The 27,245-nt window shown below is 43.2% G+C and overlaps 2 protein-coding genes across 10 annotated transcripts in view; one reads left to right on the top strand and one right to left on the bottom strand.

Annotated features, from left to right (window-relative positions):
• Positions 1 to 12: 12 nt before the first annotated feature.
• On the top strand, positions 13 to 21,918 carry vit (vitrin). 8 transcript variants are annotated; one of them, XM_084375789.1, is made up of 24 exons: positions 13 to 178; positions 5,379 to 5,464; positions 5,693 to 5,758; positions 6,763 to 6,919; positions 7,015 to 7,148; positions 7,234 to 7,314; positions 7,639 to 7,836; positions 8,296 to 8,337; positions 8,464 to 8,508; positions 9,369 to 9,407; positions 9,489 to 9,539; positions 10,059 to 10,121; positions 10,645 to 10,707; positions 12,787 to 12,861; positions 14,141 to 14,206; positions 14,678 to 14,740; positions 16,151 to 16,213; positions 16,513 to 16,560; positions 17,097 to 17,162; positions 17,468 to 17,615; positions 17,695 to 17,798; positions 18,611 to 18,837; positions 19,104 to 19,617; positions 19,843 to 21,918. In XM_084375789.1, exons 2-24 carry the CDS (start codon positions 5,431 to 5,433, stop codon positions 20,019 to 20,021), a joined length of 2,526 nt encoding a protein of 841 aa, XP_084231915.1. In that variant the 5' UTR covers positions 13 to 178; positions 5,379 to 5,430; the 3' UTR covers positions 20,022 to 21,918. The 8 variants fall into 8 exon arrangements, with proteins under 8 accessions (XP_084231915.1, XP_084231914.1, XP_084231916.1 ...); XM_084375788.1 differs by having other exon boundaries at positions 5,374 to 5,464; XM_084375790.1 differs by lacking the exon at positions 8,296 to 8,337 and having other exon boundaries at positions 5,374 to 5,464.
• A 529-nt stretch (positions 21,919 to 22,447) lies between these two features.
• LOC311270385 (striatin-like) overlaps positions 22,448 to 27,245 on the bottom strand; it is a 32,376-nt gene continuing 27,578 nt past the window's right edge. For both annotated transcript variants that reach the window (XM_084375222.1, XM_084375223.1), the window contains 7 exons: positions 27,061 to 27,236; positions 26,441 to 26,488; positions 26,229 to 26,350; positions 25,980 to 26,147; positions 25,741 to 25,881; positions 24,452 to 24,640; positions 22,448 to 24,017 (listed from right to left, as the gene is read on the bottom strand). In XM_084375222.1, coding sequence (XP_084231348.1) covers positions 23,848 to 24,017; positions 24,452 to 24,640; positions 25,741 to 25,881; positions 25,980 to 26,147; positions 26,229 to 26,350; positions 26,441 to 26,488; positions 27,061 to 27,236 — 1,014 coding nt within the window. In that variant the 3' untranslated portion in view covers positions 22,448 to 23,847. The remainder of the gene's footprint in view (positions 24,018 to 24,451; positions 24,641 to 25,740; positions 25,882 to 25,979; positions 26,148 to 26,228; positions 26,351 to 26,440; positions 26,489 to 27,060; positions 27,237 to 27,245) is intronic.

The raw sequence follows: 27,245 nt of genomic DNA, 5'->3' as shown, positions 1-27,245 counted from the left end.
CTCCACTTTTAATGAGCGCTCCGATCATGCAGGAGTAAAAGTCCAGGTGGAACAGTTCAGCGCTCGCACACACGCTCCGCTTGTTTTTCAATGAGAGAGTAAGGACTTGGGGGGAAAACTGCGCAGGGAATTACTTTATTTTTCTGGTTACGCGCGGAGGACTATTTTATCTTCTCAGGTAGGTTCACCTTCATTGCTGTACGGAGATGAGGATTTTGAACAGAGAGCTGCTTCAGCTTCCATACATGAAGAGGCGATTTTGTGTTTGCTGCTGCGTGGCGTGAATGACTTCTTACGCGTAATTGCGCGTAATTGATGTCCATTGCGTCCAAGCAGAGTTCAGCACTTCTGATCACCTAAATTTCATGATTTATTCATTTATTTATTTATTTATTTGCTTTCACTTTTTATTAACTTTTTCCCTCTCCAGTTTAAACATCTGCTTCATTCCAGCTGAGCTTGTGAGATTTGACTTTCTGCCCAAATAAGCGCCCCGCTGCCTGAATTCAATGTTTGTTTTACTTTCTGTGTATTTTTCGTGCTTTTTCTGGTAAACACTCCTCTTTCCCAAAGTGACTTTTTCAGGTGAATGAATTCAGCCATGTCATCACCATTCATACTGTACCCTGTGGAAAATGACCCAGCTTTTATTTTTGTTATATTTCGATCAGGTTTGCCTCAGTCTTTATTTTGAAATGCCTCTCTTGTCAGAACAATAATAAGCAAACCTGAGAGGTGAATTCTTCAGCTTTTGTATTCATTTCTTGTACATTGCGTTTGACATTTCTTTGTATACTCTGTCTGTATGGCTTGCAGGAGGCTGATTAAGCACAGGTGGTCTCTCCACAATATGTCCAGCAGCAGGCTGCAGGCTCTGGCTTGCACTGAGGCGGTGCCAAGAATTAAAGTAATTCAGCCAGTTCTGTGCTTGATAAACAAATACTGTCCTAGCAGCGGCAGCAGCAGCCCAAAAGGCTGCAGAATTGACCCTGTAGAGACATGTTGGCTTTCCTGTGTTGTCTAATCTCTCCAGTGATTCTTTAGTTGGCTTGTTGCTACAACACTTGGCACATCTCACATGCTTACAGTACATTTCTGACACCTGAATGTGGGGATTTAACAGTCCCTGGCACACTTTCACACACACACGCACAATGGCTGTGTGTAAATACAGCCTCACTTCAAGCAAGCCATCACTCAGAAACACTGTGAGTTCAAGGCTGGTCATGATACTCAAATAAGCCTCAGTTACCCTCAACGGGCCACTCCAGACCAGGAATGTGGGTGCTGCTGAAGCGGAGGCAGATTGAAATACAGTCCTTGAGTTTTGGCGTGAAGCTGCATGGCTCTAAAGATCACCATTACTGATAGAAAAGTGTGTTATCAGCAACTTCCTTCAAACACTATGGTGCACCCGTCACAGGTGTGTGTGGTCTGCCCGTGTTTTTGTGTGCTGGCTTTTTAAAAAGGCGCAGACAGCTACTGTACATCCTGTTTGCATTACAGCCACTGCATACCTGTGACACTCCTGCCAGGTGTGATGTATAGTACATCCTGCGTGATCAGATCTCTGGTGTTTGCCTGCAGGAGCTGAGAAAGGTGAAATGAAAAGGAAGTTGTGCCTCACGTAGTTTCGTGCACATAATCCACATCATATCGAGAATGTTATCCCCAATTGAATTGCGCTTTAATTCCTCAAACTCTGTGACCTGTCTGAGCTGCTGGCTTCACGGGGGCCCTTCAGAGAACCTTTCATCTCCTGCAGTGGCTGTGAAAGTCACTTTGCTTACTTTTTGGTGCAGTTTCTCAAGGTTAATTGTCAGCATGTTGACAGTTTGTTTGATTTGTGTCCCCGCCCTGCAGGAACGAGATGCTCAGTTTGGTTAAAAAATAAAGAAGCCAACTGTAAACCGTGCTATAGGTACAACCCATGCTTTATCTACAGTTCATCACCGGTGTATGGAAGATATACAACACCTAACAGTGTGTAACCCTCCTTGTTTTTGATTTGTGGTGGCTGTGGGTGGTGAGTCTCCTCCAAAACATGTGATAAGTTATCGCAGATCTCCTTTGCTGCTTGTTTTTTTTTTGGTCCTTCTGTTCAATGTGTGTGTGTGTGTGTGTGTGTGTGTGTGAGATTGTGTCTCTGCAAGTCCCCTCAGGATCTATTATCTACTGTATAGGAAACTCCCCAGTGTTGTCAAAGGATATCATTTGCCCCACGTTTCATTGCTTGGAGAAGGAGGCATTTAGAGCCTCACACGGAGAACACAAATTAAGATGTCTCAAATTATTGTCATTTTTTGCACATTTTCCATCTGGAGTGCCTAAACGAAGGCGTCTTTATGATAAAAGAAGCTCTGCTGCACATGGGGGAACACGGTATTCACGGTTTAGATTTCCTCGCAGGTGTATGACAGATCGGTTTTGTAGTTTGCGTTACCCAGTGAAGCGCGCTGACTCACCTCTCGTGTGCTGCAGGTCTGTCTCCTGTACTGTAGATGTGCATATCTGTCCCAGCTTGTTTTCCCAGCCTCAGCTTTCTTCCCCCGCGAGGATAAAATTGTAGTCCTGACTGTGCAGCCGTGATCTACCTGCCTGCCTGTCAAAGCACAACGCTGTGGAAAAATCATGTCAGTGCTCATGAATGTCAGATAAAAATGTAGAGCTGGATTAGGGAAAGTCCTGTCACTGCCAACTGGAGCTCGATTTATTTTTACCTTTACATGATATGCTCTATTTGCGGCGTCTTCATCCTAAAACGGCCATTGTTAGAAGAGAAGCCACGCAGTTCAGTAAACAAGGAGCAGCTCATACACACATCCTTGCAAACAGCCTGGTAGGAGTGCGATGCTTTATACCAGAGTGAAGATCCAGCACATGATGCTGTGGTTGAGGACAGGGTTGCACAAAAGTCCATAGACCCATTGGGAGGATTTAATCTTCAGGAATCCCCTCTGAACTTTTATTGTTAGGCGTGAAGATAAAAAGTATTTACCGTCAATTAAATCATGATCACTATAAATTACAGACAAATGGACACACTTATTTGTTTCTTTGTTGTTCAAACTTCCCAAAAATGTCATGAAAGTTAAAATATTCTATTCATCCTTTCAACCCCTACAGACCTCTCAAAGACCCCTGTCCATTCTTGGACCCAAGATTAAAAACCACTGGTTGAGGAGATGGTGATTCACATTTGAGCTTTAAAGTGATAGTTCAGTATTTTGGGGAAACGCTATTATTCACTTTCTTGTCAAGTTGGATAAAAATATCAATATTACATCTGTACAGTACACAGGAAGCAGCTTAGATTAGCAAAAAAGACTGGAAACAGGTGAACAGCTACTCTGGCGATGTCCAAAGGTTAAAAAAAAAACTGCCTGCCAGAACTTTAAAGCTGGTGGGAAAAAGTCAGTTTAATCCGTTTAAAAACTAAAGTGTAATAAAACATGTCGCGGTATTTTGAGGGGTTATGAGCCAAACTATTTCTTGGCGAGAAACAGTGAATTCCTGGGGTCTTGTCGTCACGGTGAGGTTGCCAGACAACCTGCGGAGGCTGCAGCAGGTCCCTGCACCCCGCCAAGTGATACAGTGCACATAACCTCCCTTAAAACCACAAATTGCTGTTTTACCCTTTGTTTTTGTAATCAAACAAACAAAATGTAATGTGTTAATTAGCAAGCTTTCCACTTTTGTGCTGGTAGGCAGATTTTGTTACCTTCAGACAATCATTGTGCTAAGCTACGCTAAACAGTTACTAGGCCTAGCTTCATTATTGGCATGCATGATTGATTTCTTTTATTTTTTGTGTCTTGTGCATTATTTTGCAGCTCAGTCTTGAGCAAAATATTCTGCCAAGCTTGACAAACAAAATCATTAAAAAAAAAGTTCCCTCCCTGAAGCACAACTCATAATCATACACACATTTTACACAATATATCAAAATTAGAGTGTTTTCAGTCATTTTGTCATGTAACTCTCATCAACAAAGCAAATAAGCTTATTTCCTTTAATGAGTCTGTTCCTGTGTTTGTTTGCCAGACAGATGATTTTAATTTGGAGAAATTGGGGAATCCTGCTGCCCACTCTGTGTTCTGTTGAATGATTGAATGGTGTTATGTGACGATTAAACTGTGGTATGTGTAACTTTGCTCTCAAGCAGTTACATTTTCATTGAAGTTAAAAACTCCCTTTGTTATCCAGGGAGGAGCACTGGTCTCTTTTTTTAGGAACTCTCTAAACATATTTGCACACATTCAAACCTGACAATGGCTCAGCACAACAATAGTCTGATCTGTTGGACACTCAGCAGCTCACTGGTGCACTTAGAGTTTGAAGGCCTGGCTCAAGGGCACAGTAGCTGTATCGAGGAAAGGACATTGACCCTCCTGGGATCTTCTAGTTACAAACCTATTGTAACAGTCTGAACTGCATCACATCTGACCCTGCCTCAGAGGTCGCTGTGTGATCACATGATCAGACTGAACCTGCTGGTGTGTGGTGGCAGTGACATCCACCGCCACCGTGGGAGGTACGACATTCCTCTCTTACCAGGCAGGCTTCAGTCATCACCTCCACAGTCTGGAGCTCCATCCTACTGGCTCGGTGCGGAGCAGGACTGGAGCAGATCTCTGGCTCAGACTGTGATGCAGTAGTTATCAGCAATGCTATCATTACTACAACAGAGCTGCAGTGTCTGGAATGACGTCTTGGCGGCCGACTTCTGTTCTTGTTAACACAGGCTTCAAGACTGATTTATGTCTTTACATGGGTACGACTTGGATCCGAATGACAGAGACAGAAAGACATTTTCTGTGTCCAGTGTAAACAGACCGTATTTCAAACGGGGATCCACCTTGATGTGGTTGTTGGTATCAAACAAACAATCTGATTGAACACAGGTCCCCATTCCTTACACATTAAATTACGCCTGTGGGTGCTCTCTAATTGAGTCTGGCTCCATAGATAGAGGGGGGACTCGTACGTAAAGATTCGTCTCAGAGTCCAGATGTTCACCGTGGAGCTTCTGATTGGGAAATACGTTCAGAGTTTTGTAACCCATTGAATTGAGCTGAAACACGATCCTGAAGAAGAAGAAGTTGCGACAGCATGAGTTACAGTCATGGTTTAAAATGTTTAAATGGCCACATGAGTTTTGCATTGGCTGGAAGAGCTCCACAGTTTGTCTCCTATTTATCCAAAAAAGTGTACCTCAATGGCGCAAGTTTACTTTGTCTTGTTCACAGCTGACACTACAGCATACATCACACTTAGAAATGTTGAGCAAAGTGTCCAAAGCTGCCTTCAGGAAACAGGAAATGGGTTTCAGAGGGTGAAACAGTGAGATTCTGCTTCTCTCCTCTCTCTAAGGTTAGGAGGTTATACAAGGACATCTGGCTGACCTGCTGAACCAGCACACCACCCATCATGAACGGAGCATCGCTCACTACCATCTGCCTCGGTGAGCGCACCCCCCTTCCCCGGTCTGTCTGTCTCCCTGCAGGAGCACGCTGCTTTTAAATATATCATCCTCTGGGTGCTGTCTCCTTCAGAATCAATCTTTTCTTTACATTCTCGCCATCAAACAGCAGTACCCTCTGTCATAGAGGTCTTGTGTGTACAGTAAACACCATGATGATTATGTTACTTTGTCTGCTATTATGTGAAACGCCCTCTGCCTCGCCCACAGCGCTCCTCCTGTCCTGCGCTTGCTGGGCCAAGCCTAACGGATCAAAGAACAAGAAGCCGAAGCAAGGTAGACATCATCACCGGCAAGCCTGTAATCTGTCAGTCACCGTGGTATAGGCTCCACTGCAGTCGCAAAAAATGTTTAATTTCTAAATCACTTCATCGCGTAAAGCTCTCAATATTTATATAGGCTAGAAACAAAAACATAGTTTACGCTGAGACAAAATGTCATGTGATATTCAAAGATAAACTTTCTGTATTTGCTGGCCAAAAGGTTTCTAGACGTTAGTGGTTGAAAAGTGAATTTTTCTTACATATAACCATTATTTCAACAGCATTTCACTGAGTCTACATTAATGTGTAGCATTTTCTAAGTAAAAGCTGAAGTCTAGTCATAGACCATATTCTCACGGCAGCCATTTTCCTCTGTGCTCAGTGTGGGATGCTCAGATGTCGTACTGCTGTGCTCCGGGTTGACAAAAGCTTCAGGAATCAGATAAACTGTTCTCATTTTAAATGCCAGTGAATGCGAAAATTGCCCTTCATGATTTCCACATCCTAAAGTGATGTGGTTAGGGGCTGCAACTAATGATTTTTTTCATCGTCGGTTAATCCGTCAATTATTTTCACGATTAACTGATCAGTTGTTTGGTCTACAAAATATCAGAAAATTGTGAAAATGTTGATTAGTATTTCCCAAAGTCAAAAGCGACATCCTCAAATGTCTTCTTTTGTTCACAACCCAAAGATATTCAGTTTACTCATGGAGGAGAAATGAAACCCAAATTTATTTGAACTTTTTGTCAGATTACTCTATCAATCAAAATAGTTGCCAATGAATTCTAATAGCCGACAACTAATAAATGAATTGTTGCAGCTCTAGATGTTATCATATTGCTTGTTTTATCGACCAACCCTCCAAAACTTAAAGATATCCAGCTGACTATCTCATAATGCAAAGGAAAGCAACAAAAACTCACATTTAAGAATTTGAACCATGTCTTTCACCTGTCTAAAATCCTGTCCTGAACCATCTCGCTATTCTTCTTCTTCTTCTTCTTTCCTCCACAGTCGTTCCAGCCATAGAGTGTGACGTCAGAGCAGGAAAGATCAATCTCCCAGAGTTCATAGTTAAATGTCCCGCACACTGTAAGGAGACAAAGCAGCAGGTCTACGGGACAGGCGTGTTCGCCTCCATCTCCAGCATCTGCAATGCAGCCATCCACAGGTTAACAGTGGACTGATGAATGTGAAATAAAATCAGTATGGCGCTCAGAGTTGTCTTGTAACTGTTATATTTGATTAAAAATGTTGTGTCCACAGTGGCATCATCACCAACACAGGAGGGAAGGTGATCGTGAGAAAGATGGCCGGCCAGAACATCTACAAAGGCAGCAATTCAAACGGAGTGCGCTCTCTGTCTCTACCTAAGTGGAGGGAGTCGTTTGTTGTCTCAGGTATCAGTGATGAAGTAAACAATGTTAAACACACATTGCTTTAGGCTTAGCCCTCCAACCAACAGCTGGCTCCATTGTGTTTCAGTGGGGAAGCCCAAGAAAGGAGTGATCTACCCGTCTACTCTGGACTACGTCCCTTCAAGACCAACCTACGTGAAAACAAGTGGTGAGAGGAGGATGTTTTTACACTCACATCATGCATTTTTTCTGTGAATATGAATTTAAGTGAATTACATTTCGTTTAGACATCTCTAGACAGCTTTTGGCCCACAAATCACCACATCAGTGCACTCTGGGGAACAAAGATTACTAAATAGACGTCCCTGCGCTTGACTCCAGCTTGTCTAACTTCGCTCAGGTTGAACGAGGAGTCTGAGCGCTGCAGTCTGGTGAAGAATGTCAAGAATGCATTACTACACAGTTGTTACTGTAGACGCTCTTCCTCTCCGTCCATCCGTCTTGTACACCTTCATCTGTCGTCTCCTTTCAGGTCAAAAGGAGGCCAAAACCCCTGCGGTCACCACAGTGCTTCCTATGACAACACCTGAACCCACCACAACTACAACACCTGAACCCACCACCACCACCACCACCACCACCACACCGGCTCCCACCACCACCACTACACCTCCTCCACCACCCACTACTCCCAAAGCTCGAGCTGCTGTCCATAAAGTCAGGGATGCAGGTGACTTAAACATAAATCATTCTTGAATACATACATGCACAAATTCCTCCTTGTAAATCAATGGATCCATGTATGTCACGTGGAGGATTGTGTATTCAGGATGCCGTTAATGATCCAGTAATACCGATCCACACAATAGATCCACTGCAGCCAGCGTGCCGCCTCGCTGACGTCTCACTAACATTAGCAGCTTGTAACAAGAAATCCTGTTTGCCAGAACAAGCTTTCATTTGTGTGAAACTTAGTGATGAAGACGAATGATTGCAGCTGCTAATTACAAGTCACAGCTGCAATCATGACAAATTGCAGCGGCTCTGTGATGGAGTTACAGTGCGGCTCAGTCATTCCCCTGAATGACTGACTTGACTGTACACTTGATCACCAGACCGTTCATCACTCTTATTAAATGAAAACATTATCAGGCGGTAATCACTGAGTCATCTGCCCTGTTTTGGATAGAAATGCGGCTACAGCGAGCAGACAATGCTGCAGTATCTCAAGGTATGTGTGTACATGAGATGGGCTGTGTGCCAGACAACCTCCCAACCGAATCTCTCTCCTTCATTTTCTGTAACATTACCTCTCCCCTCTCCATATTGGCACCCCGTTTGTCTCTCTTCTATCTAGGCAACAGTCACCCATACCTTGCCTCTGTGGCAGCAGCAAGTTCAAGTAAGTGGAGCAGAGCAAACAGAGTTCAACACTGGGGTGATTTTTGGGGGGGGGAGGGTTGGTGGCATGAGGTGGTGGCAGTGGTGTTGCTTTGCACTGGGATGTGCAGGAGCATGAGTTTATATAAAGGGTGCACCAGGGTTCATCATGTGTATTGTGTATTAAAGAAGACATAATGTGCTCATTTTCAGGTTCATAACTTTATTTTGAGTTACTGCTAGAATAGGGTTTCATGTGTTAATGCTCAAAAAACACATTGGTTTTCTCATACTGTCCGGTACTGCAGCTCTGTATTCCCCCTCTGTCTGACACGCTCTGTTTTAGCTCCAGCTCCTAGCCAGTCTGCTCTGATTGGTCAGCTTGCACAAGCCTGAGCCAGCACCACCAAAAACAACAGAGCAGCTTTCTGCTAAATAAATTCTTAGTTGCCAAAGTAGCTGTTGGGCATTAAATATGCAAATGTGTGACATGGTGACATAGTGTTTTTAACTTTCAAGATCTTTTATATGCAAAAGAATAAAATGTATAAAACACTGAAGGAGAAGAAAAAAATGAAAAAAGCATAATAGGTTTCCTTCAAAAGTAGTCGTGTTTTTCAAGGTCCAATCATGAAATACTGGTGCTTTGGGGTGCCTAACACCAAGTCTTACAAATTGGACCTTTAAAGTAAGATTGTCTTTATCAACAGCACAACTTGTGCCGTTATTAGTGAAATCAGTTCCTTTAAGCCAAACACTTAAAACAGTAAAGCCATGACTTGTTGGTTTTAGAAGACTCAAAATTATGTTGAATTTGCAACATTTGCATCTCCATTTTTGTCAAAATGTGCCCACACTCTCTTACTCTCGATATTGGTATAGGAAAGGCACAGAGTGGTCAAGGAAAAGGCTTCAGCCAAGGTATGTCAACACGCTCACTGATTCTGCAGCTCTTGTAAAGTCCTAATTCAAGTTGAACTAAACCGTGGCATTTCTTCAAAGTATTCAGAGGAGGTGCCTATCCGAATAGATACCCACAGCGTGCCAGTGCAGGTAAACCAAGCCACAATCGTCCTTGTGTCTTTTTTTAAATTTCATTCTTTCATTTTAAAGAGATTGTCTCAACATCTGCCCGTATCTCTATCTTTCTTTTGTACTGATACATAAACTCTGCATGGTATTTCTGCTCTTTATGTGCACAGCTGCTTTAAAACACTTTTGCTAGTCTGCTAACACAGGGCCAGACCAGATTGTTCTGGAGAAGCCCGACGTCTGTTCTGTTCTGACTCACGAGATTCTGCTATGTTCACTCTGTTTTACAGTAGCGAGCATTTATTGACCTTTTCTCTTGTATTTACTGTAATACCTCACGGAGAGTGAGTCTTTAACAAGAGTCTACAGCTGGTATCATTCACTCTTTCTCCATTACAAAATGAACACCTTATTTTATTGTGAAATTTGTTGAGGTCATCATACAATAGGTAACATATACCTCTAATCTGCCAGCTCAGATAAACAGCTGAATATTATTTCATGTTATCTCATACGTTTGTCTATAAATCTTCGTCTCAGGTCTGCGCAGGCCAGAGGCAGGGTCGACTATCAGGAGACCGCCATCCTCTCCAGTTGGCCCAGGTCAGCCTCATCATTAACACACACACACAAATCAGAGTAACGAACAGGTAGACATGGTGGGACAGACAGGGAATGCAGGTCATGGGCAGCTAAGGGGACTCTGTTGGAACAAGAATCCAGGAGACGTGGACTGCTGTAAGTCTGACCCTCGTATCCACACCCATAAGCCCCTGTGATCTTCACCCCAGGGTCACCACTAATCCACTCCATCAAGCATCTCGGCTGACATTCCTTTCACGATAACCGCTGTTCTCTGTCATCAGGCACGTCTTCCTATTCATGTTTTCATTCCGCGAGATGAAAAGAGGCAAATTAAGCCAAGTTAAGGCCTATAAATACGCCCAGCATATATCCTTTTGTATTTGATATCATGCTGATATCAAAGCCTCCAACTTCTCTCAAAGCTAAACAGCTGCACTGCATTTGTGGATGAAGCCCCCAACCTGAAGCTCTCCTCTGCCTCCCTTTCTTTTCCCTTTTTTTCTTCTTACTCTACCTGCCTGTTTCTCATTGCTACAAACAGCTTTGAACAGGGTTCAGCCGGCCCCACCCGAGAGGACTCCGACCATGAGCCAGTCCAACCCTGGTAAGTATCTCCAGATCCTAAGCGGGAGTCCACAAACTATACCAGCAGACACACTCACTGACGTAGAGAAGGAGACAGGTCTGATCAAACAGGAGGAAAACTGGGGCAGTAAAACCCTGGTTGAAATGTTTTATAAAGCAGTGCTAATGTTTACCCTCTGTGGATGCTGTGGTTCAACGCTTGGCCATCCTCTGTAAACGACGGGCAGAGGTGCAATTACAACTTTCATTGTACCCAACCTCAAAAAATAAGCCGTGAGTATGTAGATGTGCCTCAGAGATGAGCGATGATGTGATATCAGCGTCTTGGATTCATCTTGTGCCGTATCTCCACTCTTCTGAGACAGCAGCCGACTCTCAACGTTCTCCTTAAGATAAGACCACGATGAGAAACGCACTCTGTCAGTGCTCTAATAACATCTTATGACAGATCCCATCTGGTCTGGCCTCTTTGCCCCCCTTGTAAACGTTCGCAGGGAGAGGGAGAGAGAGATGAAAGCAGCAGTACCAAGTGGCCCGGTGCTGCTCCCACAGAGACGCCCTGTGTCACCCAATCCACAGCGCTGCAGGATCTGGGTCCACTCTGCAGCCTGTCAAGAATAGAAAGCTCTCGCCTCTCAAACCAGGCTAGGTTTGGCTCACTGAGGAAGGCGCTTCTGTTTTTGCTTCTGTGGAATGCAAAACCATAGCTCCCTAAAATTAGACAGGACTATATCCGTTTAAATGACAGTTGATTGGATGATATGATTCCTAAAACGCATTGTTTCTGCTGAGACTGTGTGTGTGACGCATCAGACCAGTGCACAGAGCAGCTACTCCAATCGGCAGCTTGTTGGAAAATAAAGTGATACTTTATTGATCGCCTTAGGGAAATTCTTTATGCTTGAGGTCGGAGGTCAGAGGTCAGGATCACATACACAGCAACGCCCCTGGAGCCAGCAGGGATTCTGTGTCTTTCTCAAGGACACTCCAGCAGGGTGGATGCTTGCCGACGTTGGAGTTTTGAACTCTGATTTATGAGTTGAAGGGTTTTCTCCACGGTCGCTTTGCCACCCCACTGCCCCAAACAGATGTTCTAATTTATTGCTCAGCTTTCTGGGAATTGTTACGATCCGGTTTAGCCTCGCATTTGTAATGAGTTTGTGACAACCCTCTGTAAAAGAGAGTCTCTTTGCTGGTGTGAAAACGTAATCAAAGTTTTTTTATGACTTTCAGAGAAACGTTACCACTCCTACAGACAAATTGCAGAATGAGCTCCAACCAAAGGTGAGGATCAGTATCCCTGATCCAGCTCTGACCTTGTGGCCGCAGTGATCACTGAAGTGGCAATGATCAGGAGAGTTACACCCAATCCTGTTAAAGCACCTGTTTCATCAGAAAAAACAACACTACTGTCTGCTGTATAGTGCTGGGCCTTTGACCAGCAGCACATAAGGCTAATCTCTGCGTCCTACTATCTACACTGTCCCTGGTTTGACACCAACTTTAGAATAATACTCCCACGCTTCGCTGGGCCGCTGGCTGGGCTCTCCCAGCCCGTCCCGGTCAACAAAGGCCCTGCTCACTAGCTGCAACTGGATGGGAACCTGTGTGTTTGTGTAAGCTACCCGTCCGCCACAGGGAGGGGTTAACTGAAGTGTGTTGTCATGGCTCAGTCAGTTTAGACAGATGTAATGCACTGTTATGGTTTTGCTCAGCTGTTTGGGCTTCTAGTGTTCAATCAGAGTTTCGATTCATGGCGAGTCGATTGCCAGATGTTTTTTGCCAGCTTATAAGTGAAAAGTCTGCGTTGCCAAGAGGAACAGGTAGAGAACAGAAAAATGAGAACACATTCTCAGAGAGCTGCGCTTCCTCTGTCTCTCTACCCTGCAGGTAAAACGAGTGAGGCTTCACTAAAACAACCTCCAGTTGCTCAGTCACTGTCTGTCTGAGTGACTACTGTACGTTCGGTGTCTGACTCGAGGCTGAACATCTTGTGCATACCCCACTAATAACGTGGCTGCAGGTTTAGTGGAGGTCACAAGTATGCTCCTCCTCGACGCTTGTGCTGAACACAGCTTTCTAATCTTCTCCTGCACAGCTTTTCCCAGAAGGGATTGGGCCCCTCCTAACTTTCCTCGTCCTGATTGGTTTCCCGGAGCTCGACAAGCAGCAGGTACAAAATGGATCATCTTTCTTTCGCAAATTCATAAACATATTCTAATTTAAATGTAAATTATTTCTGTAATGTTCAAATTTACCAGATCATTTGTAATATGATGTTTTCTGTTAAGGTAGGTGTTATAATTCTCTAAAAGATTTGTGTTTCACTGAATTCAAGCTTTTAATTTGGTAGTCCAATGGCAACTATGTGGCCTTATAAACAAAGTATTGTTTTTTTTAGAATTCTCACTTACTGTATTAACACAAACAGTTTCGTTCGGGGGACTTGTTTGAAAACTGGGGAAAAATAACAAAAAATAAACCATAACATGGTTCCATACAGCTCATCTGGCAAAATCAACGTCTCGGGAAGCCCTAAGATCCCAAATTAATTCAAAAAAGGGTTGTTATTTACACCACCGACACCCAGTCGAGCTGGTGCACTCATGTCAGACTAGGCGTGCTCATGCTTTTAGCTTAGCAGCTAGATTTTGGCTTGAATACTGGTTTAGATAACATCCTTTCAAACCAATTCGGTATCTGGGGCCTGTATGGAGCCATTTTATGTTTTTTTCAGTTTGTTTACATTTTACATCAAGTCAAGTCAACAATGTTTTGGGGACTACAAAACTTCACTTGACTCTCCAACGGCATGGGCACGACTAGATAACGACTGCATTTTCAATTTTGAGTGGACTGTTCCTTAAGCTTGACTTAAAGTCTGTCAAAACAAGACTACGAGTTTACAGCCATGCTAGCAGCTCTGCTTCGAGCTAAATGCTAACATTAGCTACCATGTTGACCAAATGGATGTATTAAGAGAAATCCTTCTTGTAATACATCCATGGTTCACAAAGACAATGCTAACATGATGCAGGTATAGTCTTTACCATGTCTACCATCTTAGTTTACCATGTTAGCATGCTAACATTTGCTAATTAGCATTAAATACAAAATGGCTGATGGGAATGTCGTCAGTTTAAAGCAACATAAAGCACCCTAAAGGCTCATTTATGCTCCCTTTATGTACAAAAATAGATGTGTCCGTTTCAAACGATGGGGTCAAATCGGTCTCGCACTTACCTTCACTTTTGATTTGCCACCATCCAGATACAGACCAACGCTCCATCGGTCTGTATCCGTAAGCTTTCAGGAAACATGCAGAAATATGGGTGGAATGAACACAGAGTACGGACAGAGGGCTCCGTCTGTATCCGACATTGAGCATAAATGAGCCTTAAATCTAAGCCCTGTAGTTGCTAATGCCTCCACCTTCTCTGCTGTACACTCAGATGTTAGTTATGCAGCTCCAGACTCAGGATACACGTGGAGTGAGACGGACGCTTCTGAGGTGACAGGTAAGTCAAACTCCCTCGGAGGAAACACAACACGACAGTTTGGTGTGTACTGCCCCCCCTTCATAGCGGCAGGTCACTGCACCTCGTATCAAACTATGTCGCATGTACCAACACAGCATGCTCGTGTGACTGATACAGATAGGTATCTGCTGACCATGCATGTGTTGAATTGTCTCCATCTGTAAGTACATGCAATGTGTCTCTCAGGATGTTGTGTTTACATGCCATCTGCCTGCCATATGAGAGATTCCTGTGAAGTGTGCGAGAGAAGAGCATAGGGCAGGTTTATTGTGTGTGCACGTGTGTGAGAGACACTGTGAGGTGATGATTCTGAACATAGCCGCTGTTTCCGCTGGTCTGGGATTGGTTGTCGGGAAGAATCTGCGACCAATCGCAACCATGGAAATGCGTGCTTGTCCCTCTGAAGTTCATTGTGGGAATACTAATGGGTTTCAAAACATCCTCCTCTAGCTTGGGATCACAGGCCTGATATCTCAGAATATGAGCGCTGGTTTTATAACTTTGGACCATACCGTAAGTGTTTCTTTTCTATTTTATTTATTGGGAACTAACAAGTCTTGGGGTTCAGGTTTTATATTTTCATATGGACGGACTGTGATTCTGTTAATGTAAAAAAAAAAACTGTTTTTTCTCAGTGACACTTCACAAAAATTCCCAGACATGACCACATGCACATGTTCCCATTTTATTTTCTGACACGGACATACTTTGGTTTGTTTCTTCTTTAATTTAGCGTTTAAATGAAAGGGACTGTGGCATTTTGACTTTTGAGGTGAGATTTCCCCGGTGTTTTTCTTAAACACTGCCTTATTCAATTAGTTATGTGAAGAATATACCTTAAATATAAATGCAAGAAATGCAAGACCATTTAAATCACATACAAATTATAATAATAACAATAGAAGGAACAAATCTGTATAAACTAGCTTGAGAACTGGGCCGTGACACTTAAAGGAGTAGTTCAACAGTTTTGGAAACTCTTGCTGAGAGGTCAGTAACATTTTGCTCTCATGTTGGTCTTGTATGAACATGAAGCTATAGCTAACAACCACTTAGCTCAGCACAAAGACTGGAAACGGGGAAAGTAGTCAAAATTAGCTTTTACATTTCGATTTTTGTAACAAAAGAGACATAACAAGTTTATTAGTGAGCTTTACACAAGGCTGCGTAGTGAAAGCAGCACGTTAGCAGAGAAGCTTCAGCAGCGCTAGCATAGTCTTGTGTTTAGGTTATGTCTACACATGATGTGTTCAGGTACAGCATCGAGTGTTCTGTCTGTTTTGACAGCACTTAGAGCCAAACACACAATCACTGCAGTATAAAATAGAGTTTAAGCATAAAACTAAGCTTAAGATGGGGCCTTAAAACTTTCTGTTCTGTCAGACATGCAAAGACTGAAAAACGATAAGTGGATTTTATTACTTTCGGACGATCCCCACTAGCTGCATCCCCCTGCTTCTAGTCTTGATGCTAAGCTAATCACCTCCTGGTTCAAGTTTAGTTAAATGAGTGATATCAATCTTCTCATCTTACCCATGGCAAGAAAGCAAATAGGCCATAATTGTTTTCCCCGAAATGTTTAAGAAAGGAATTCACGTTTGAATTTGTTTTTAGTCGCAGCCTTCACGCTAAAAAAATGCAAACCAGTTACAACATGGCCCACTGACAAGACAGAAAAAGGACACTTTCAGATTACAGGCCATGGTTCCACTTGTTTGACGACACAGCGAGCCACCAAATCTAAGTAGAAGGGACATGGTTTTAAAAGCGAGTGGCTGAGCTGTTTCCAGCGTGCACCACAGAAGCACCGCCACACATGAAACATGGAGCTGGAGCAGCAGGCTGTAATGCCATGGTGTGTTCACATTAATTTCAAATGTGTCATGTGTCACTTTCTATCATCACTGATGTCTTTACTTATAGTGCCTCGTGCCACTGACTCAGATGGCAACCGTAGAGTGCCACTGGATACCACCCATACTAGAGGTGAGCAGTGGTTACCATGGATACAAACACCTCTTTGTGTCCTGTGAGACATCAGAATGGACACAACACATTTCATCGCAAACTTCATTCAGACTTTTGTTCTGTCTTTTGCTCTGCTATTCACTACGTGCTGCTTTAGCTTCCTGATTACGAGTAAAGCTGAACAATTAGATACTGCATTTCCCATCAATGAAGAAGAAACTTTTTTTGTGTAGCTATAATGATGGATGATATTAGTAGCTTGCTGCGCTGTAGTAGAGATGTGCTAATGCTGAGCTTCTATGATATCATCCATGCAGTGGAGCCGGTGGACGCCTGGAAGCCAGAAGTAAATCTTTATGAATCAGGTGAGATAGCTTGCACTGCCCTCCAAACGAGTCACTTTGCCAGTAAGTCCTCAGCTCTGACTGTAAGTACGAACCAAACTGAGGTTATCCAAGGAAAAGGCATCTGTGTTTCTGCTCAGCCTGTAATTGTAGGGCTTCAGAGTCAAAGTGAAATGGCATGGTTGCTGGAGTTCCTGTTTGGCATAGTTTGTGCCACAACAAATACTGGCTAAGGTTCGGGATCTCTGGAAAGTGGACAGCTGCAAATGCGCCGCGTTCAGTGGAAATTTTTACCAAACTTTCATGTTGATTCTACAAAAGGGGTTTGCTTTGTGGTAAGAAAATAGAAAATCCAGGAAGATGTATTTCCATGACAACATACAATATGATTAAATTGTAAATTCATTTTAGAATGCGTTTGTCGAGGATTATCAAAAGGTCACAAACAATTCTCAGAAATTATGAAAGTGTCTTCTTTAAGTTTAAGGCATAAAGAGTAGATTTCAGCAGAATAGTGAAATTCTGCTTTAATCCCTTGTGTGTTTCTTGATTTTCAGGCTTTAACGTGAGAGAGCAGGAACCTGTACCCAGAGCACCGGAGCCTGTGTCACAGGGAGACCCCAGTATGTCCCTCACACTTCTTTAAAGCCACTATGAGTAGTATTTATATTTCATTTATTTTCATTCATAAAACTGGTGCAGAGTATTCTTTTTTAATGTCCTGCATTGAAACCTGTGGTGAGTATTAAAGGTGCCTTGTAGATTTTGTTCTGTAAACAAAGACAGTCATGTTTACATTGAGTGTTTCTCACCAGAACACATTGTATGCATCCTTGCAATCCAACAAGTGAAGAATGGATACATACATGACATGACCCAATACATAATTGAATCAGCTGTAACCTTTCTGCACGTCCTGTTGTTGCAGACTGTAAGGTGGACCTGGCCTTCCTGATGGATGGGAGCTGGAGCATTGGGAAGAGGCGCTTTAAAATCCAGAAGGACTTCCTGTCTGACGTGGCTCAGGCCATCAACGTGGGTGTGGCTGGACCCATGATGGGCATCATCCAATACGGGTAACCTCACTGAACCTCACTTAAGTTGCTATGCACCATTTTTAGATAAGAAAACATAATGTGGTTGTTTTGTCTGAAGGGATGACCCTGTGACAGAGCTCAGTCTGAAGTCGTACTCCAACTCCAGAGAGGTGAAGTCAGCCGTGGATAAGATCGTGCAGAAGGGAGGCCTCTCCAATGTGGGTGAGTGACCCGCTGTCAGCTACCAGCTATAGTAAATGCCTACAAACACAAGTGTGAAAGTGAAACGGCTGCAATTATCGCATGGTTTACTGCCCAGGCACATTTTCACATGCAAGGATGGTATTAAATCTAAATTTGCTGCGAGACACTGTTCGCTAAATTACAGTCTTCTTTCTGTAAGCCGTGTTTTTCCTGTGCTCTAACCAAAAAGCATTTGGTTTTACCAGCCCGTGGGGGTCAGCTTTCAGAAGGCAAGTGCTGTTTTTCTGCTCCAGTTGGTGCGTCAGCATGCATCCACCGCCACATGTGTCTTTATGACATGCTAAATTTTGCATTCACGTACAAATAGTGTTGTTTGCGTTTGCCCAGAAGTGCTCTCTAATCAGACAACATTGTAAGTGGTTGTAAAAGCCACTATAGTCCCCAACAGAGCCTGTGCTGCCATCGTTTAGACCACCAGCAAGACTTTGACAGATTAAATGATAGGATGTCACTATTTTAATCATGATATACAGTAAAAATGCACTTAATATAGAGAGGTACAATACATGAGCTGAGATGTGACATTTGTATGTGGCCTTCTGCTGAATGTGCATAATGAGCACTTACAAAAGTAAATTTTTTCCATGTGTGTTTTTGTTGTATTTCCTTTCCTACAGTCAGTTTGTATTTTTATCCGTGTGTTGAGTAACAACTTTGGTTCTACTCCCTCAACTATCTTTATCTGAACGCATTCCTGCGTTTCAGCCACAGACAGAGTGGATGTAGCATCTTTATAACTGTCTCCCTGCTGCCCCCTGGTGCCCTGACAGGAAAGGCCCTGACCTACATCAACAAGCAGTACTTCAGTGACGCCAATGGAAACCGAGGAGCAGCTCCTAACGTGGCCGTGGTGCTGGTGGACGGCTGGCCCACAGACAAGGTGGAGGAGGCGTCTCGGCTCGCTCGGGAGTCCGGCATCAACATATTCTTCGTCACCATCGAGGGCCCTGATGACAACGAGAAACAGAACCTGGTTGAGGCCAACTTTGTTGAGAAGGTGGAGTATTATCACAGAAATGTGTTAAAACAAAGGGTGACCTGGGTGCCCCAGTGGGTCAGTTGGTGGAGCGTGCGACCCATGTGCAGAGGCCTTGTCCTTGCTGCAGCGGCCCCGGGTTCAAGTCTGACCTGTGGCCATTTGCTGTGTGTCATCCCACCTTGCTCTCATCCTATTTCCTGTCATATGTCATGCTGTCCTGTAAATAAAAAGCCATGAAAAGGCCAAAAAAACAAGAAAAACAAAGTGTGTCCTTTCTTCCACAGGCTGTGTGTCGGACAAATGGCTTCTACTCCCTGCCCGTGAACAGCTGGTTTGCTCTGAGGAAGGCCGTGCAGCCCCTGGTGAAGAGGGTGTGTGACACAGACCGCCTGGTGTGCAGCAAAACCTGCCTCAACGCCAATGACATCGCCTTTGTCATTGATGGCTCCAGCAGCGTGGGAACCGGCAACTTCCGCACTGTCCTGCAGTTTGTGGCCAACGTCACGCGAGAGTTTGAGATCTCCGACACGGACACACGAGTCGGAGCCGTGCAGTACACCTACGAGCAGAGGCTTGAGTTTGGCTTCGGCCAGTACAACAACAAGGGCGAGCTGCTCAACGCCATCAAACGCATCAACTACTGGAGCGGCGGGACCAGCACCGGTGCTGCCATCACTTTCGCCGCAGACCAGCTTTTCAGCAAATCCAAACCCAACAAACGCAAGATCATGATCGTCATCACGGATGGGCGCTCCTATGATGACGTCAGGGTACCTGCACTGGCTGTCCAAAGCCAAGGTCAGAGGTCAACCTCAACAAAATCTGGAAAATTTGGAGATTTTAGGCAGATGCACTAAAATTGTTAAAAGTGAAAAGTGGTATTTCCAAGTATAAATTATATAAAAATATAATTGTACACAAAGTTGCTTCCTCCACAGTAAGGTGTCATGCAGTGTGTGTTTGATGTGGCAAACGCATGTGAGGAGCCGTCTGTGTAATCTGCTGTCCCTTCTTGTGATCTAGGTGTGATCGCCTACTCCATCGGCATTGCCTGGGCTGCCCAGGATGAGCTGGAGTACATCGCCACAGATCCCGACAAAGAGCACTCTTTCTTCGTTGACGAGTTCGACAACCTTTACAAATTTGTACCCAAGATCATCCAAAACATCTGCCAAGAGTTCAACTCCCAGCCCAGAAACTGAGGCCGGACTGACGGGTGGAGGTGATCCTGGGCCGTCTTAACAGAACACTGATTGTAAATTTACTCACTCTGTTGCCCAGATGGCGGTGCTGGATTGGCTGCAGTGCCCCATGTTTGAACAGGGAGGGGGTTTGAATTTAGGTGAGGATTGTGGGTTTGGACAAAACAAATCTTTAAGTGAAACAGCATTCGGTCCCCAAAATACAAATGCCGCTAATGGTTAAAGGTTTGCATACACAGTGACGTGATAACACCTCATGTTTACTGTTATGCCAGTTCTTTTCCGTTGGTGCCAAAAAGAGAAAAGAGTATTCCTAATAATTAGCAATGGCACTAATACAGGGTTTATAAGCTGTAACTAAGGGTTTTATTAAAGGAAAAGCTCTCCCAAAAATTTTAATTCAGTCATTATTTACTCAACCTCATGCCGATGGAAAGCTGTGTGTTTCGTCATCAACAAAAAACTTTTGCAGCTTCACAGCAAAACAGCGCCGCAGCATTCTCTTAAATGTAGATGGGGACTTCGCTCCATACAGCTTGTCCAGTGTAATCCAAGTCTCTGGAAGCCCTGAGATCCATTTTTGAACTGAAAAGATGTTATTTAAAACTTTTATAAGCCGTAATCTTCACTGTAGATGCTAAGCTAACAGTGTTAGCTCGCACCCAATTCGAAGAGGTTGCACGAGCTCAACCGCACATCAAGGGTGTAAATAACATCAACTCAGTTTGGGATCTCAGGGCTTCTGGAGACATGGTCTACGCAGGATGAGCTGTATGGAGCCATTTTTATGTTTTTCCAGTTGTCTTTTCACATTTTAAAAACAAGTCCCCAATCTACTTCAGTTGTTTAGGAGAATGCTGCAACGCTGTTTTGGTGTGAAGCTTCAGAAATGTTTTGTGGACTGCGAAACTTCACCTGACTTTCTATCGGCATTGGGGGTGATTAGATACTGACTGAATTTTCATTTTTGGGTTAACTGTTCCTTTAATGTCCATATATTGTTTACTAATGCCTTTAGATAAGTTATAAACCATTGATCAGGACAACATTTGGGTCGCCAGGTTGTGAAATACCCCCCTGGATGGTGTTAGCCCTCCTCAGGCATGATCATGCATCATGCCAAATATTCCAGCGCACTGTTTTACCTCTTAACATCTGGAAAAATGCTGCAGAACATAAAATTCACCAAAATTCTAACTGTTTACTAACAGCTGATTTGATGGATTCAATTGTAACTTCAAGCTTGTAGGAGCAAGTGCCATGCTGGAGGAGGCGAAGGGATTTTTCACAACTTGGAAACCCAAAAGTTATTCTTTGAACAAAGCATTAGTAAATGATTTATCATCAATGAAGCCCTTAAGTCCAACTTAAAGAAACCTTTATAGAGTTTGAGAAATGTAGATTTAAAGCATGCCTAGCACTTCTTCTTATGGCTTAACATATTTCATAAACCTAATAATAGGGTGCTTTTTTTATACAGTTCTCTGTAAAGAGGATACACTTTCTTAGAATCGGTGCATTTTGATCTTTTTAATAGGAGAGATTTGATAGTAGGGACATTGTTAAAGTTCCTCTCAAGGACTATGGTGCCGACATTGAGCGGTAGTCGAAATGAGGCTTATGTGCAACCAACAAGTGGACCTGAAAGGCAAATCAACAACGTTGGAACAAAGAAGTGGACTTGTGTGAGAAGCGAGGAGAGAGGAGCTTGTATTTCTTAAGAGTGATGAGTGAATGAAAGCAGTTCATCTCATGATCACTTGTGTTTTTTTTCTAATAGTGAGGTTGCTTCTAACAGTGCAGGCATGTCTCAGTTTTGTTGAAAGCTTATTTATGATTTTCTCCCTGTTATGTCCTGTTTGTACATATGCATATTAAAAGCCTTTCGCTAATAATGTCCAGATAATTGATCAATATTTTTTTTTCTGCAATTTTTAATAAAATAAAGAAAAGGAAGAGAACTTAAAGTGGATGACTTCTGCTTATTCTTTTGGTGATCCAATTGCCACATTTACTGTCAAATCACACTTAACTCAGGCAAATATTAACACTCAGATGTGATACACATATTTTTAGATTCAGTACGACTTCCACTTTCCAGAGGTATAATTATCTTCATAACGATATGTCCACTGAGAATTAATGTCCATAAATCTGCTTGGAAATCACAGGAAACAAGACACTTCTTTGAACTACAGAACTTGCCTTAGAATCGTCATGTTTTTAAGTTTTCTTCTGCATCAAATTAATCCAGTGATAGTTGTGTGTACATGCATGGCTACATGTGGAACAGGAACTGCTAATAGCCAATTCGGCATACCTTAACGCTGCTAATTATCCAAAGTGTGAACAAAACGCTTCCAATTCCCCAAATTCACAGTGCAAGTGCAAACAGCTTTTGTCAAATGACTGACATCAGAGCCCAGTTAAGATTTTACAGCAGGTTTTATTTTGAACATACTTTCATATACAAACCAGTGACTGAGAAAATGGCTCATTTGAAGCTGTACTCTACATGTACAACATCTTGATTGATTTGCTTTTTTTTTTCTTTTTCAAACCCAGGATCACAGTTTACAGTAAACTGGAATTTGCAGGACGCTCCTCTTCCCTCAGTGTTGGATGATTAACTCATTATTTCAAACAGTCCTACTGCTAAACACTGGACTACTGTAAATATCCGGACATGATACATCACATTGTAGTCGAGCATGTCCACACAATTGGGGAAAACTACATACAATACAAGCCATTCAATTCAAACAAGAGCAAACTGGCCAAAATCAGTTAGTTATTCCTAAAATGGACATCTAGAACCAAGTTTGAATTGCAATTATATAACCAAGATGGTTTACTTTGGACACTTATGCTTGTAGTCTTACTTCTGAAGTGTACAATAACTTGAATCTAACGGACAGGCATTATATTTAATGGTCTGTATCACTCTACCAGCCCTGAAATGCACAAAATTGATTCCCCAACCACACTTATCAAAAAGGAGCACTCAAACTCACGCTGCACAGTAAATTTTAAGACTGAATATATATTTTGTTTATTATAAGCATTTGTAATTTTACATCCAATGTTAAAATCAACAACATTGTGACAACCAGCTCAGTTTCTCCGCCCCTCCCCTCCCTCCCTGTTCCCCAAAACAAGCTTGTTAAAATAACATTTTTCAAGACCTTTTTAAAGCAAAGGCACATTTGTCAATACGTGTTTTTAAAAAGGAAAAATAAAGGCAGGCCAGCAAGCAGAGTCAGTCTGGGAAGCAGAGAAGAAGAAGAAGTGAGAGGCTTCCACGACAGCTGCAGCGAGCCTTCAGTACCCCACGTTCTGGAACAACACAACACAAAACCTGACTTGGAGTAAAAGGCCCGGACCCGGTTTGTCTGAGAGGTGAAGGTCAAGGGCCAGAGGGATTTGGGATGAGCGTGAAGTCACAGGGGCAGAAGACTGGCTTGAAACCTCATTTCTCCACTCCAAACACTCTGTAACACTTGTCCTGAGCCTCCTAGCTACGGAGGTTAAGTTTAAGTCTGTCTGGGGGAGGGTGGCGCTGTGGCCCGTTACACCCAGGCCTGCCTGGATGGTAGATGGGGGACTAGAGAGCAGTTCTCCTGACTGCCCTCCCTGCCGACCCTTTCTATGGAGAGTCAAGGCCCGTTTGAGGCTAGCGGCTACATAGTCTACCGAAACCGGTGGGCTGTGAGAGGTGGGACTAGACCCGTGCCTGAAGGTCCTTCCCCTCCCGTGTCTCTATTGGTCCCCGATCATGGGAGGCTGAGTCACAGAGTGGGGCTGCAGGGAGAGACGCAGCTCCGCGTCATACGAACACTTTGGCGAGAGCATCTGCCCCGGCACTGGCGATGTAGCATTTAGACGGATGAAACGCCACATCGTGGATCGACTCATCGAACTTCTTTCTGTGGGCCGTGAACTCCTGGATGCAGGTTTTACTCTCCAGGTTCCACAGACGGATAGAGCAGTCATGACCTGCAGAGGAGACGACAAGTTAGAAGTGGTACAGCAACTCAAAATAAAAAAAAGTTATTGAGATTTCCAAAGAAGATACAATAAGTAACTGTGACGTCCGGGGAAAACCTTGACAACTGAGACTTAAAGTAAGATATTATAGAGTGTTTTACTCATTTATGTATGTCTTTGGGTTTTGGACTGTTGGGTGGACAAAAAAGCAATTTGAGGACGTCACTTTGGGCTCTGAGAAATTGTAAAGAGCATTCCTCACAATGAACAATTACTCCATTAAATATGAAAGTAATCAGGAGATTACTCAACAATGAAATAATTGTTTGCTGCAGCCTGAGTACACACTGCACTGGCTCGGTCACGGTCAGATTGGGTCTGAGGCAAACAAACTGTCAATGAGCTGATGTAAAAAGGGCAGACAGTGGTTAAGAAGTACTTACTGCCTGACATGAGATAAAGTCCATTAGGGTCTACAGCTAAGCTTGTGACAGCGTCCAGGTGAGCCACCATGGAGTGAATCAGCTTCCCGCTGTTGTTGTCGAAGAACTTGATGTGTCGGTCCTCCTGCGCAGTGATGGTGATGGGGAGAGTCGGGTGGCTGAGGACCTTGTTGATCTGACAGGGGGTGCCTGGTTAAGAACAGACGAGAATAGATATGTCATGGCGGGAGAGGGAATTTACACCAACGGACAGTCAACGTGACTTAAATCATTTGCAACAATGTGGAATTATTATATGTTGTGTGTGGACGTTGTTTACGTTGACATTCCAATGCTTTTTCTCATTTGGTTTAATTTTCAACACAACCCAACCCAGTCTTTTTTTCAATATTTTTTTTGTCTTGACTAGTTTATAACTTCATTTTTGTTTTGATTTGTGTATGCCTACTTTATTCCTTACTCTTTCTTAATGTTTGTAAATATCCTTTTGTAGTCAAACAATTCAGGAACATGTTAAACCGCAAAAAAGAAAAGAATGTCATCTTTGACTTTTTAAACAATCTTGCAACACCTCACCTGACTCTGTACTTGATAGCAACACGAGAACTTAAATGTACATTTTGACTGAAAACAGCTTAGACACACGAGACAGATATACTCAATAATGTCATGGTATGCACCACTAAGTTTTATACATTAAGTACTGTGTCAATGATGTAAGTGGCAGTACATTTGGAATCTGTGGATCAAATCATAATACAGAAGTAGTATAACAGAATAACATTGCAGATTGTGGTTGAGAACATGTCTGCTAATGGTTTTCATTCCAGCTGCTGCCACTAGATGTTACCCAAGAGCCACATTTTCAGAAAGCACATACCCGACTTCAACATTATGACTGAATTCATAATATTGGTGCAATTTGATCTGCAAAAAATAATACAATTCTCCAGCCAATCTGTCCGTTTCTGATGACTTATCTGTCAAAGAATTAATAGTTTTCAAAACTTCCTGTTGTGTTATTGGTTTTATCCTAGTGAGTGTCTCTTCCTCTGTCAGTGGTGGCAAATTTCTGAATGAGCATATAAATCACTAAAATAAGCTTGTGAAGCTTCAGTTATATCTTTTGGTAATTTCAAAGGTTCCTCAGACTCTGGGCGTATTTTCTTTGCAACAATTCTACTTGATTAGCTCTGTGGTAATTGAAATACATGCAAACTACTTTCTCCGTTACCCATTCCATGTTAGCTCTGGCTAGAGAAGCATAAATTCCTCTTTTCAGTTCCTACCTGGCTCCAAATTGGACTCCAGGTTGAGGACCAGCTGGCGGGTCTCCATGTTGAAGAGGCCAATCTGCCCGTTTGTAAAGGATGTGACGAGGTGGGCCGGTTCACTGCACACCAGGTCTACTGAGGAGGGAACTCCTAGCTCTTGTACACAGAAAGATACATACATGTATGTTAAAATAACTATTCAATTCAAGCAAATATTTAGAGAAAAAGCCATGGTACGATTTTCAAGTCAGTACTTTTGTCTTCGTTGAATACAGCGAGGGCGGGTGAGGTGGTGTTGGCGTCCCACAGTCTCACGGTGCCGTCTGCGGAGCAGGAGAGGAGGCGCTGGTGCGCGCTGCTGTACACCAAACCCCAAACTGAGTCGGTGTGTCCGCACATTGCTCCGCGCAGCATCGATGGGTCTGCAACAGAAAAACACAAGTCAGGTACCACGACTTGATCTGAAAATCTCCAAATTCTGACAAAACGCATGATGCTGTTACCGTAGGAGTCGTAGGGGTCGATGTTGGGGTTGGGGGTGTTCCAGCACTGGATAGTCCCGTCCACCCCTCCGCTGAAACACTGCTCCCCTGTGTTGCTCATCACCACGCTCAGTACAGCCCCTCTGTGGATCAATTAGTGATGAATTATTAAAACTACTAGTCGATTTAACACTAAAACTAAAACACTTTTTATTTATGTGCTTTGTTTTTACCTGTGAGCCCTGAAAGTATAGATCGGTTCCACATCTAAAGAAGCACTCCTGTGGACAAACAACGTAATCATTAATGTAACATACAATATCAGACAGCAGTGCCAACTCAATGTGTGTTGATAATTAGGTTCAAAATTATTGCCTTTGAATTGTACAAAGCTATAAATTTAAATACAATTTGCTGCTATACCAGTGATCCATTAGTTATAACGTCAACTCTGAAATGACTTCAGCCTCTAAAAATAACCACATCACATTACTACAGACTGTGTGTGGGCTGCAGAGCTGTGACGAGTGTTGTCAGTTCATTGTCACATGGGGACAGTTTCCTGTAGCTGAATCGTGTGACAGTGCAGCATCCTCCTTATGGGACTGTAATCAACAACAGAGCTTTTCTTTCTGATGACGCTCAGTCTGCTGCCTCAGGTGCAAAGTGACTAAAGCAAACACACTGATGTCTGAATATTGGTGTCTCTAACAGCCAATCAATACAACAGCATATTTAAAGCTGCTCATTTTGCTCCTTTTGGCTCAGAAACATAGGAAAAGATGGTAATTTGGTACAGGCTATACTGGAATAGTGTTTTAGAGGCATTTGACTTGTGTGAGGGTGTTCTTACTTTTTGGCAGGAGCAGTCTTTTGCAGGTTCCACATCTTGAGCGTGTGGTCCTCTGAAGCAGTGACGAGGACGGGCTCAACAGGGTGAAAGGCCAGAGCTCGAATCCCATCAAAATGGCTCCGCAGAGTGAATTTGGGGTTCCATGTTTTTCTCATGGCGTCCTTATTGTTGCCAATCTGAGGAAA

The sequence above is a fragment of the Pagrus pagrus genome (genome assembly GCF_965226575.1).
Source record: "Pagrus pagrus genome assembly, chromosome: 15".
Classification (NCBI taxonomy): domain Eukaryota; kingdom Metazoa; phylum Chordata; class Actinopteri; order Spariformes; family Sparidae; genus Pagrus; species Pagrus pagrus.
The sequence above is the reverse complement of the archived record's forward strand: the minus strand, read 5'-3'. Positions and strand labels throughout refer to the sequence as shown.

Bases quoted from the DNA above. Each gene is read 5' to 3' on its own strand.
- vit (XM_084375789.1), top strand. From the start codon at position 5,431: ATGAACGGAGCATCGCTCACTACCATCTGCCTCG. The intron at 6,920-7,014 runs GTTAACAGTGGA...TTGTGTCCACAG, and splicing joins TGCAATGCAGCCATCCACAG to TGGCATCATCACCAACACAG. The intron at 17,799-18,610 runs GTGAGTGACCCG...GTGCCCTGACAG, and splicing joins GGGAGGCCTCTCCAATGTGG to GAAAGGCCCTGACCTACATC.